Raw genomic sequence first — 12,565 nt, 5'->3', positions numbered from 1 at the left:
TCTATATCTTACATGTGAATAATGTTTTAAAGGGATTTATAGTGAGTCCTGTGCAGATGCATCACTGAAGAGACGGGGTTCTGCATTCTTTAGGGAGAAAATGTAACGCACGCAAGAGCAGGAAAAACAAAAGTCCTTTCACAGGAATTAACGTTTTGTACACACGTTTTACAATCTTCAAAAAACTAAAGCAGCTTCTGCTGTAATTTAATAGCACAGCAGAGCCTAAGTAGGCTCTTTGACAGCCACCTACTGGACAAGGAACTTAATGCAGCTTCAGAGTCCTTTATATTTTCACTCAGTCTCGAAGCCTCAAAAAATACTTGCAATTGCAAAGACCAGCCTAAACTTGACCCACTTCTCCCCACCATTTGAAATAACGTTCACGGAGTAAACTGATGTTGATCTTATGGAGCTTTATTATAAGAATTAAAAATAATCTCCCTCTCCATGCTATGCTAAATATGGTCTCATAGTATATGATCTGTGATTTTGACTGCAGGGCCAACACTGCAAAGCTTGGCCAGATTTTCCCATGTGGTGCTCTAGGCGGCTTGGTTTGGTCAAAATCGAGTATACAGTTCCAGAGTTAGCGCTAAATACATTATTTCTTATAAATGAGCCACCATAGCACTAGAGGACCGTGGAAATTTGTGTCCCGGGCTTTTTAGACTCGTCTACCCCTGTACTATCTGAAACCAAAGGGACACATTGGTTGCCAACTGTGAAGTGCATTGGCATTCTTTTATGCTTTCCTACCCCACTATTATCAAATCCCAACCTGTAGGGTAATATGTTGGGTGGTTATATATGTTCCACGTGTTATACTCGTAGCTTCTGGATAATGGTGTTCCAGAGCTAATGGCTGTGTAATATAGCCTTAATCAACAGCAAAGTCAGAAGTACATGCTAAACTTGCATAAAAGAGGGCTAATATAGCAACATTGATGGATAGATGCCCCTGTGTACTGGCTATGTTTGGATTATCAAATAGGCCGAAGCTGAGAGGTGGATACACATCGTGCAGCCAGTTTGCTACTTCCTTCATGCAAGCAAGGTGACAAGCCAGAAAGCTGCCATTAACTATTAAGTTCAAACTAGGAAAATGTGGTTGATGTCTTCTAAGCAAGCCAGAATATGAAGCTCTGGCAATTGGCTTGTTTCAGAAGCAGTCAACCATAGTTCTGCAGTTCACTTGTAATGGACAGCTATGGTAAATTGCAGCTTCCTGGTTTGTTTTCCCCATTCATGTAGGGAGGATCAAAGCAGCTTCATGTATAGGTGGATTCCCCCCCCCCCATTTTTCCCTTTAAAATGACTAAATCAATGTAAGCATGATTTGTGTTGAAATCTGTTATTAGGAAAGCACTGGCGTATCTGGAAGCAAGCGCTGGGTGTCACAGTGGGCTAGTCTGGCTGCTAATCACACAAAACATGAAGAAAGTGAAGTACAGATGGAATCATTTGCTCCTGCTCCTCTAGAAAATGGTACTATACATATTTCTCTTTTATAGCAACTACTAGCAGCACGTTTTATCGTGCTTAATTGTTCATCTTCTCATAACCACTTAAGCAATAGTGTTTGTTAAAAGCATGTGCTTTGTAAAGAATTTTGATGCTAAAAGCCTTGTGATGCAAAAGAAAAAAAGAATAAATGAGGCTCCATCTAAATTTTAATTGAAATCATCTGTAATATTTGTAGAATTTCGGGGTGGCATTCAGTGTTGTGCTGTGGTGAGTGTTGCAGCTGTACAAGCATTGCAGCTTGCCAGATGGAACGATCCCCCTCTGTCTCCCCCTGTGTGCTGTTGTAAGGGTATACCTTGTTACAGAAGTGGAAGTCCTTGCCCAGGGCTTCCGCTGACATGACTTGTCAGGTGAATCCCACACAAGTCCTTTTACTTAACATGTTTTCCCTCTCCACATTTTCCTACATTTTATTTGGTTTTAGATACAGACATCAGTGAATCTGGCCTGTCAGCTAGAAGTGCTGCCTCTGCTGCCTCTTTGACCAGCCAAGGAGATAGAAAGAGGCGAACACTTCCACAGTTGCCGAAGGAGGAAAATGCCACAGAAGGACAAAGAACAAAGGTTACAACCCACCAGCGATCGGAGATAGGTGAAAAACAAGACACTGAACTTCAAGAGAAAGAAACTCCAACTCATACACAGAAAGAAATAGGGCAAGTTAGTGACAGGAGCGTGACTAAAGCAAGCAGGGCAATGAATGGCCTGTCTCCTAAAGCAGACAAGACGCTTCTTCACTCCAACAGTTGCTTTTCTTCTGACAAAGAGAAAAGTGAAAATGGCAGAGAAACATCGGTGGTAAAACAAGCTTTGGCTAAAATGAAGCAGCAGGAACAAAAGGAGGTAACACATTGGACCCCCACTAAATTATCTTCTTCAAAAACACCAAACCAAGCTGAAAGAAGTAGAGACGAGCCGCCTGTTTCTCATAAAGCAGACAATAAAGAAAAAGCATCAGGGCGTGGTTCTGGCAAAGCAGAAAGTAAAGTGGTGCAAAGTGACGGGAAAAGAAGGAAGGCGGAAGATGCAACAAGATGTCCCACTCCAAAAGGGTTTAGTGGGGATAAAAAAGAATCATCAAAGCCATTGGTGAGACAAGGCAGCTTTACCATAGATAAACCAAGCACAAATATACCTATAGAACTAATCCCTCACATTAATAAACAGACAGGAACTACATCCACTAGTAGAATAAGTGAGAAAAGTGATTCAGTGGAAACAGATTCTAGCCTAGATACAACACTTATCTTAAAGGACACTGAAGCTGTAATGGCTTTTCTTGAAGCGAAGCTGCGTGAAGAGAACAAAACCGATGAAGGACCTGAAACTCCCAGCTATAATAGAGATAATTCCATTTCGCCTGAATCAGATGTGGATACAGCTAGTACAATTAGCCTTGTTACTGGAGACAGTGAAAGAAAGCAATCTCAGAAACGAAAAAGCTTTAGCACCCTGTACAAAGATAGATGTTCCACTAGTTCACCTTCAAAGGATGCTTTAAAGTCATCTTCTACAAGTGCTAGAGAAAAAATTGAGAAGAAAACAAAAAGCCGCTCTTCAGATGCTGGCTCAAGAGGTGATGCACGCAAGGTTGTGCAGAGCAGTGGAAGAATAAGGCAGCCTTCTGTAGATTTGACAGATGACGACCAAACTTCTAGCTTACCTCATTCTGCCATTTCTGATATCTTATCTTCTGACCAGGAAACATGCTCTGGCAAATCGCATGGAAGGACATCTTTTACCTCAGCAGACGAACATTTACATTCCAAAACAGAAAATATCAAGTCTGCCAAGTTGAGGACCTCTCCAGCATCAGCTGGGCAGTCCAGTAAATCAATCACTCTCCCAAGGCCTCGCCCCACAAGGACTTCTCTCTTACGTAGAGCGCGACTTGGTGAAGTGTCAGATAGCGAACTGGCAGATGCGGATAAAGCATCCGTTGCTTCTGAGGTGTCTACTACAAGTTCTACTTCCAAACCCCCATCAGGAAGGAGAAATATCTCAAGAATTGACCTGCTTGCTCAGCCACGGAGAAATAGACTTGGTTCTTTATCAGCGCGTAGTGATTCTGAAGCAACAATGTCTAGAAGCACGACATCATCTCGTACTCCAGAAGCCATAATTAGAAGTGGCATTAGGATAACACCGCCAGCAGACAGCACTAAAGTTTCTCCTAGAATGAGAGCGAACAGCATTTCACGCCTTTCGGACTCCAAATCCAAATCTCTGTCATCAGCTCATAATTCTCCAGCAGGTACGAGAGCTTTTCATCCTTAATTCAATAATTTGACCTGTCAGCACTTTCACTTTTCAGTTGATAGGGACATACATGGAGCATTATTAATAATAAAATGTAGGTTTAAAGTTGCTGAATCTAATGAAAAATGGTAAGGGATTGGCAGAATCTCCTTCACCACTAAATGGCTGATTTATTCATAAGTCATTCAGCTTTTTAACCAAATTAATGCTTTTTTGCTATAAAACTGGAACATGTGAAGACTAATAATGTTTGGGATGTCAGAATTCTTTTTCAGATCTAGTGCTTGTTCAGACGTAGCATTTTGAACTTGGATTTGGATTATGTGAGGCCAGTGATTATTATTTATTGCTTCTACAGTAGCTAAGATACACCAAGAAAAGAAAAGAAGTCACACTTGGCTTTGGTTATCCAGTTGACTGAGAATTACTACCTAATTTCATAACAGGCCTCTGTAAAGGCATGTTAACCTAGTCACTAGTTTGGTATAGTGCAGGCATGGCCAAACCTGGCCCTCCAGCTGTTTTGGGACTACAATTCCCATCATCCCCGACCACTGGTCCTGTTAGCTAGGGATGATGGGAGTTGTAGTCCCAAAACAGGGCCAAGTTTGGCCATGGCTGGTATAGTGCATGTGGAACGAACTGAAATGCAGCAGTCTACATAACTAGTTTTTGTCTGCCTCCATCTGGGGGTTATATTATTTGCATATCCATCACCTTGTGAAACATTCAGGCCAAGATCTTAACAGCCATGCATGCACTAGGAGTCCCCAGGGTGTTTCTTTCATCATAGTCATTCAGCTATACCTAAAAGCCATGCCCAAGGGTTTGGAAAAACCTCCAGAGTAGCATCTGGCATAGTATGAGCAGCTGCAGCCAAATAGAAAAAAATATTGTGTGTACACAAGGCTATATGAATCATGGTTACAGGATAGAAAGCCTATTGACTATCTTTGAGAATATACACAACTAGGTAAAAAGCATTTGTAGATACTATTTCATTCTGTTGGAGACATTAGGGCTTCTGCAGCTGTCATTTTAAACTATTTGTAAATCAGGGTTTGAGTTTTTTGACTGCAGCAAACTTTTGGTGCGAGCATCAGAAAATGTTCACTTTGGGACCTCTGCCCCCCCCCAAACATTCCAGTTCAGATTTTGCAAGAGAGAGAAAGGAAGAGCCACAGGTGCCTGCTTACACCATGTTGGGTGGCACCCATTTTTACTCACTCTGTCTAGATCTTTGGGTGCACAAAATAAGCATGATCCTTTTCCTGCCATCATTGTATCCCAACAATTGAAATTCCATTCTTAATTGATGAACTAACATAATATAATTTATCATGGAGTCACTTCCAGTAAAGGCTAGGCTAGAGATAATTTGAGGCGGTTGCTGATGACCTGAATGGGTTGAGTTATGGCCCTCTTCACGTGACGGAGGCAGGAGAGCAAAGAATTCTGGGAGGCAGGCGCAGTCCCCTCAGTTTTTTCTCTCCTGCCTCACTAGATTAGAGATATTTTAAAGGAATAAAATAAGTTTTACAATTCCAAAAAACTCATTGAAAAACTTTAAAGCTGTACGCAGAGTGTGATGGCTCAGAATCAAAGAGTACACCCAAGTTACAAAATGAAAAAAGAAGGAATATAGAAATAGGCAATACTAATAATACGGTAATAAAAACAGTAATAAAGTAAATGTCACAATGTTAGATGCTGTAAAACAGCTCTGATACAGGATGCTTCTTATACAGGATGAGTAACTGCATTTGTTCAGACATTACTTATTGAGAAGAAAGTAAAAAAGAGTTGAATTCTCACTCTCCCCCTCCCCACTACAAAGAGAAATTTAATTTCTGTTGGAGACTGAATACAGTCATACCTTGGGTTGCGTTCACTACGGGATACGAATGTGCCAGACCCAGAAGTACCGGAACAGGTTACTTTCAGGTTTCGGCGCGCACACATGCGCAGAAGCACTAAATCGTGCTTTGAACATGCACAGAAGTGCCGAATCGCGCCGCGCACATGCACAGATACGACGCTTCAGGTTGCGGGCTTTTCATGTTGCAAACGGGCCTCTGGAACACATCCCATTCTCAACCAGAGGTACCACTGTGAAGTCTGTAACCCGAAGTGTTTGTAACCCAAGGTACCACTGTATCTCCTTAATTCTGCATCATATCAAGAGCAGATTAGAAGTTGTTGTCTTTTATAATCATCCCTTCACCAAGTTCAATTACAGAGCAGTATACAGCAGATATAAATAATAAATTAGTAAATTCCTGGTACAATAAGATAAAGACATTAACAATCTTGATAAAAGACAGCAGATAAAAATGACAAGGAAAACTAAAACAAAATACAGTGGTACCTCTGGTTAAGTACTTAATTCGTTTCGGAGGTCCGTTCTTAACCTGAAACTGTTCTTAACCTGAAGCACCACTTTAGCTAATGGGGCCTCCCGCTGCCGCTGTGCCGCCGCCAGAGCACGATTTCTGTTCTTATCCTGAAGCAAAGTTCTTAACCTGAAGCATTATTTCTGGGTTAGCGGAGTATGTAACCTGAAGCGTATGTAACCTGAAGTTTATGTAACCTGAGGTACCACTGTAAAAAATAAAATCCTTCCAGTAGCACCTTAGAGACCAACTAAGTTTGTTCTTGGTATGAGCTTTCATGTGCATGCACACTTCTTCAGATACAAGGAAAACTAAGTAAGCTACCGGTATTATTCAAATTAAAATGCCTAGATTTTTTTTTGATATTTTTTAAAGGCTTAACCTGTTGCCAAAAAGATTGTAAAGTAGATGCCAGGTACCCTTGTTTTGAGAGTACATTCCAAACCTAGGGTTCCACCACTGACAAAGCCCTCTCCATTTTAATTATATAATGATCTTCCAGTAAAGAAGACTTGGAGTAGCGTGTCAACAGAAGATCTTAAGGCATGGGCAGGCTGGAATGGGAAGAATCGATCCTTCAGGTTTTTGGGTCGCAAGCCATTCAATTATAGGCAGTGACCGTTTTACATGTGTCCAATTAATGTGCAGTCATGCACATGCTGGTCACTGCCAATCCCAGAAGTGGCCTGAAAATGGGGCGGGCTTATGCACACTTGGCCGATGCACGAGGGGGCCAGGAATGGAACCCTCACTCAAAATGGTTGCCACCTGTACATACGTACCACAAAATACATATTGAAATAGGTATTCTATTTCAGTATATGCATTTCTCAATCTTGTAAAAATTAAATTACCCATTTTAATGTATATGAATATATTTTTTGAGTTGAGTATTGCATTGCCAAATTCACTGAGGTACAAAATAATTCTCATCTGATTTGCACATTAGTCTTGAAGATGTGGATGTGGTCAGTTTGCATCTAAATTCAGAGACAATATAGTCCTCATGCATCCTTTCCATGAGCTCATTACATGCAGAATGGGCCCTACCTGTGGAACCGTGTAGCTCCAGTCTGTTAGCCCAGAGAGCTTCTTGGGACACAAGAGCATAGCTGTCAACTTTCCCTTTTTTGCGGGAAATTCCCTTATTCCAGTGCCGTTTCCCATTGCAAAAAAAAGGGAAAGTTGACAGCTATGGCCATTTCCCAATGCAAAAAATAAAATGAAGGTTGACAGCTCAGCACAAGAGAGTTGCTGTTCTACTGGGAAATGCTGTTCAACAGGGAATTGCCCAGAAGCTCCTCTGATATCATTGCAGCCTCCTGGATTATTATGTTCTTCCTTGTTTAAGAGACATTTGGAAAGAGTGGAAAAGTGATCTCTTAAGTTCCAAGAAGCCCAAGAGTCACTTCTCTGCCGCCTACAAAGATTTCTGCCAAGGAGAAATGGGAGCTTGCTTCATTGATCTCTGCGAAACAGCAAGCTCACGTTTCCTGTTAGAAAAAGCAGAGCAGCAACTCTTTTGCAGGCTTTTTAGCCTTCTTGGTACTGATGGAACTAAAATGAGCATGAAGAAAGTTACTGCTGTTTGTATCTCTTCCGGGCTATGTTATTGCCTGTTATTTGGATGTCTAAGTTTGTATTTAACAGAATGCTCAAAAATCAGTTCAATTTTTTTCACGTCTGTGTTTTTAAAATAGTGGAATTACTTAATACAAGCCTTAAATCTGTATGTCTTCATTAATATGATAAACAAATATTTTGTACACAGAGGCATACCGTCTTCTCCCAGACCCAGATCCTGCTGTTGAAACTTACAGTGGTAGAGTACTAGAAATCATATTTTGCTTCTAAAATTTCACTCCTAAATATTTGGTTTTTTGGAAAACAATTACTTTAAATTCTCATGTTGTACAATGCTGGGTTGCAGGACTAGCTCCAAATTCATAAAACTATAACTTTTTTTAATAAAAAAACACACATTCTGACTACTGAAGTAACTGGGAAATAAAGGGAAATTCAAATCAATTTGAAATGTTTTACAAAAAAACAAAAACAACAATTGGGTCCAACTCATGACAACTCTCTAATCCTCAGTGATTGTTTTGCATGCTTTTAGAAATAAGTGCTTTTTCTGCTTATTAAAAAAAGGATGAGAAACTGCAAAAGTGTATATATTCCAGTGTGTCTTATTAATATGTGAAAGCCACATTGGAACCTTTTTCAGCTGCAGGGTAGAGTAAAACTACTTTAGATAATTTAAAATAAGTAAACCTGACTTATTCATTAGCGTCTGCATATTATCTGGCAATGAAATATTTTCATTCTTCAATTAATTGTACTGTAATAATGCCATATTCTAAATTCACAATGTATCTTTACAAGCTATTATTATTATCTGATCTGAAAACATTGCAATTATTTTTACATTGCAACACATGCAAATAATTTACATTGCACTGTATTGTAAATTATTTTTATTTAAATTATTTCTGAACAGTAATACTTGTACTGTCTAAAAGTGTCATCTGTGCACTTAACAAATCTTGGCAAAAATGACTTCAAGCTTTTTGACACCACATGCTTTCTTGCTGTCTGGCTGATCCATAATTCAAGGTAACTGACCTACAAAGCCATGTTTAAACAAAACAAAAAAAAAAAAAGCTAGTGTTTTGAATCTTTAGTTCCCTTAGGTTGTTTGGGTACTGTTACATTTCCAAGGACTTGTATTTATATTAGTCTGGACAGCCCTTTCGGGGGGAAAGAGGAGGGGTGGACAAAGGAAAGTGTTTTCTTCCTGTAGCCCTCAACATCTGAATGAAAATGAGCGTTTTGCTTGCTATTGTTACTCCTCTTCCTCAGGAAAGTAACATTAGATTATTATTTCAAGTCTGTTATGCTCTTACAATGTTTGGTGGATGTCACCTAATGTTTCAAAATTGAATTTCAAATTCAATAGACTTGATATTTCCACACACACCCCTCTGGCAACTACACTACTTCAGTTATTTATACTCAATGCCTATATTATCTCATGGAAAGTTAGGCTTTTTGAGAATGGGAAAAATTTGCAGAAAAAGTACGACTCACTGTGTTGGAAAGTGACAATGAATTGGGCCTTTGTTCTGATATATATATATATCATGCTCTTAGATAGAAGACTAGTAGCGTTCCTAACTTATTAACTCACCATTGTACAAAGAGCTTCTTTTTTCACATTTTTGTAAATTAGCATTTATTATTTAACACAATTTTAGTAGCTTTCTTTTTATGCTATAGTCAGCAAACACTTTTGTATAAGGTATTTTTGGGTTTGGAATTAAGCAGCTGTTGTGTTGTCATGATGTTTCTAAAATCATAATTTTATTCCTTGCAGTAGATACAATAATAATTCTTTTTTAATAATTAAACTAATTTAGTAAATTCAAGATGGAGGCGCTTTCCTACTGATTATGCTTCCACCTCGGAAGATGAATTTGGATCAAACCGTAACTCTCCTAAACATGCCCGTCTACGTACTTCTCCAGCCCTGAAAACTACTCGATTGCAGAGCACAGGGACACCAACGCAAAGTAGCAATATCTTCAAGCATAGGATAAAGGAACAGGAAGACTACATTCGAGATTGGACTGCCCATCGAGAAGAAATAGCAAGGTTGGCTTGCAAGGGATGATTACTTGGTTTAAAAACAGCTTTATCAGTTAAATCAATGACCATTATGAAATGTGTTTCGTTTTGTAATTGGGTTTATACTGAAACAAAATTGATTTTCTCTACCACTGAAGCACTATAAACTTTCTTTACTGTTAGTGAAAGATACTATCATAGTGTTCCTAAATACAGTCGTACATCTGGTTGTTAACGGGATCCGTTCCGGAGCCCCGTTCGAAACATGAGCAGCGTGCTACCTGAAGCGCCACTTCTGCACATGTGCGTGACGTGATTCAGTGCTACTGCGCATGCACAGACCGCTGAACCTGGAAGTAACCCATTCCAGTACTTCTGGGTTCGGCGCGTTTGTAACCCATGATGAACGCAACACGCAGCGTTCGTATCTAGAGGTATGACTGTACAGCCATAAATCGCCTGTTGTAATAATGGGTTTCACAAACGTGTACAAGTAGCTACTATTTAACATTTACTTAGTGCCAGTATGTTGGGACTTTGTTAATTAATGTTAATTAAGTGATAGAATCGTGGAACTGTATAGCTGGAAGCGACCCCAAGGGTCATCTAGTCCAACCACCAGCCATGCAGGAATCTCAACTAAATCATACATGACAAATGCTTAAAGTCCACCACCTTCCAAGGTAGCCCATTCCATTATTGAACAGCTCTTATTGTCAGAAAGTTCTTCCTGATGTTTAGTCGGAAATCTCCTTTCTTGTAACTTGAATCCATAGGTTTGGGTTAATTATTAGGTTAGAAGCCACTGCAATTCTGCCTAGTTGAAACTATATAATGACCCATTTGTACATGGTAAGATGTACAACTCTGGATTTCAGGTATTTAAAATGTTGAGATGCATTTTGTGCAATTGTAGCAGAAGAATGATGGAGTCCTTGCACAGCAAATTTTCTTAGGTGCTGCTCTGGTAGTTGGAAGTTATTTTAGGTGCTGCTCTGGTAGTTGGAAGTTATTTTAAACACTCGTACCTATGATAGTTATGATTACAAGAAAATACTGAAAACAGTAGCATGTTTCATATTGTAAGGAACACCAACTTTGAACTCTGAGGTTTTTTATTTGGGATAAATTGTGCTGTGTTAACTATCAACAGGATCAGTCAGGACCTGGCTCTCATCGCACGTGAAATCAATGATGTAGCAGGAGAGATAGATTCAGTGACTTCATCAGGCACTGCTCCTAGTACCACAGTAAGCACTGCTGCCACCACCCCTGGCTCTGCCATAGACACTAGAGAAGAGGTAGGAGATCTTCATGGAGAAATGCATAAGGTTCTTTCTTTTCTTTATTTCTTTTGCTTTATCCTTCTGACATAAGTTTAATTATTTCCACCTGTGTGTGCGTGAATCTCCATATTCTCAGTATACTCTTCCATTAATTTTAAGATTGTTGCCTATTTAAAAAAAATCTAAAAAAATTAAAATGGCCAATGCAAAACCAGTCATACTGTGAATACTAGGTCGGTTTTTCTGTTTACTTTGAAAATAAGACCTTTTGCTTGTTTCTTTGTCATAGCCTCAGATGCAAGTGAGTAGTATCTCAATGCTCCCTAGTAAAGAGAAAGCATTAGAGATTTGTTTATATACAGGTATTATAAAATACTCTGTGTAAGGTGAGATAATTTGCATTTTTTCATTGGTCTTAGATGGCCCTGAATGAGTGACTGAATCTTTTAAATGATTTACTTACTGAGTTGAAGTTCCCTTCCCTAATATATTATTGTATTATTATTATTATTATTATTATTAATTCAATTTATAACCCATCCTTCCTAATTATAACAATTGTCATAAACGTTTAAATTAGCATGATTTCATGCTGCAGTTCAAGTCATACATTTCTCTGACATGCTGTTTCTATATGCAAAACTTGCATGTTAAGGTCAATATTGCGACCACCAGTGAGAGTATTTTAAAATATAAAGTCAACTCTTTTTAACAATATTACTGTTTGTCCTTTTTTAACTATTTGGTTTGATTTCAGGGTTGGCAGTTTCCTGGGAAGATGTATTTTAAGGAGCAAGCCAGTAACACACCACCATAGTAACAAAAAGCTACTGAGATATATTTAGCAATTGGATAAAAGTTATTTGTTAGAGTTGCCTCCATTTAACTTCTAAGTGTGAGGGTTTGTTTCAACAGTAATTTGGAATTCTCAGATACGGAAAATGTAGGAGGGATTCAACTAATTAGTCCTGTCACCAGAAGTCCTGTGCAAGCACTTCCATTTCCCCAATGGAGGTTTGCCACCTGTCCTCCTCATCCCCCTTGAACTTGGCTGAGGGGGTTTTGCAAGAACCCCCAGAACAGTGCACAGGGGGAAGGAGAGGGAAATTGTTCCGTCAGGGTTAATATGCTGGCCCTGATGGAACGATTGCCTTAGTACACCCATGTCAATTTTCAATAGGTAAAACAATGAAGGAAAACAGAATAGAGTTACCATTTGGCTTCACCAGTTGTAGAACCGCAGAGTAGTCAAATTACATGTTGAACCATTTACAAAGCACTCCTACAGCTTCGTCATTGGCACAGAATCACTCACACGGCTGATCTAATGTAAACAATGTAAAGTTAACTAAAGAGACTGGGAAGTCCTGTGGCAGCTTTCACCAGCAATAAGTGCTGGGAATGTAGAAGTCTCAACTCATAAAAGCTGCTGCTGAGAAAGCCTTTTCCAATGTTAACACTGTTCCCAATCAG

At 39.4% G+C, this 12,565-nt stretch overlaps 1 protein-coding gene across 10 annotated transcripts in view; it reads left to right on the top strand.

Moving 5' to 3' along the window:
- Positions 1 to 12,565, top strand: part of CEP170 (centrosomal protein 170) — a 76,608-nt gene that overhangs the window by 46,719 nt on the left and 17,324 nt on the right. For 4 of the 10 annotated variants that reach the window (XM_033144367.1, XM_033144365.1, XM_033144357.1 and 1 more), the window contains 5 exons: positions 1,362 to 1,488; positions 1,952 to 3,781; positions 7,951 to 8,001; positions 9,599 to 9,833; positions 10,960 to 11,137. In XM_033144367.1, coding sequence (XP_033000258.1) covers positions 1,362 to 1,488; positions 1,952 to 3,781; positions 7,951 to 8,001; positions 9,599 to 9,833; positions 10,960 to 11,137 — 2,421 coding nt within the window. The remainder of the gene's footprint in view (positions 1 to 1,361; positions 1,489 to 1,951; positions 3,782 to 7,950; positions 8,002 to 9,598; positions 9,834 to 10,959; positions 11,138 to 12,565) is intronic. The other 6 variants (XM_033144364.1, XM_033144363.1, XM_033144359.1 and 3 more) reach the window with 6 other exon arrangements.

Source organism: Lacerta agilis, chromosome 3, assembly GCF_009819535.1.
Source record: "Lacerta agilis isolate rLacAgi1 chromosome 3, rLacAgi1.pri, whole genome shotgun sequence".
In the NCBI taxonomy this organism is placed as follows: domain Eukaryota; kingdom Metazoa; phylum Chordata; class Lepidosauria; order Squamata; family Lacertidae; genus Lacerta; species Lacerta agilis.
Note: the sequence above shows the minus strand (reverse complement) of the source record. Positions and strands in the feature narration are given on the sequence as shown.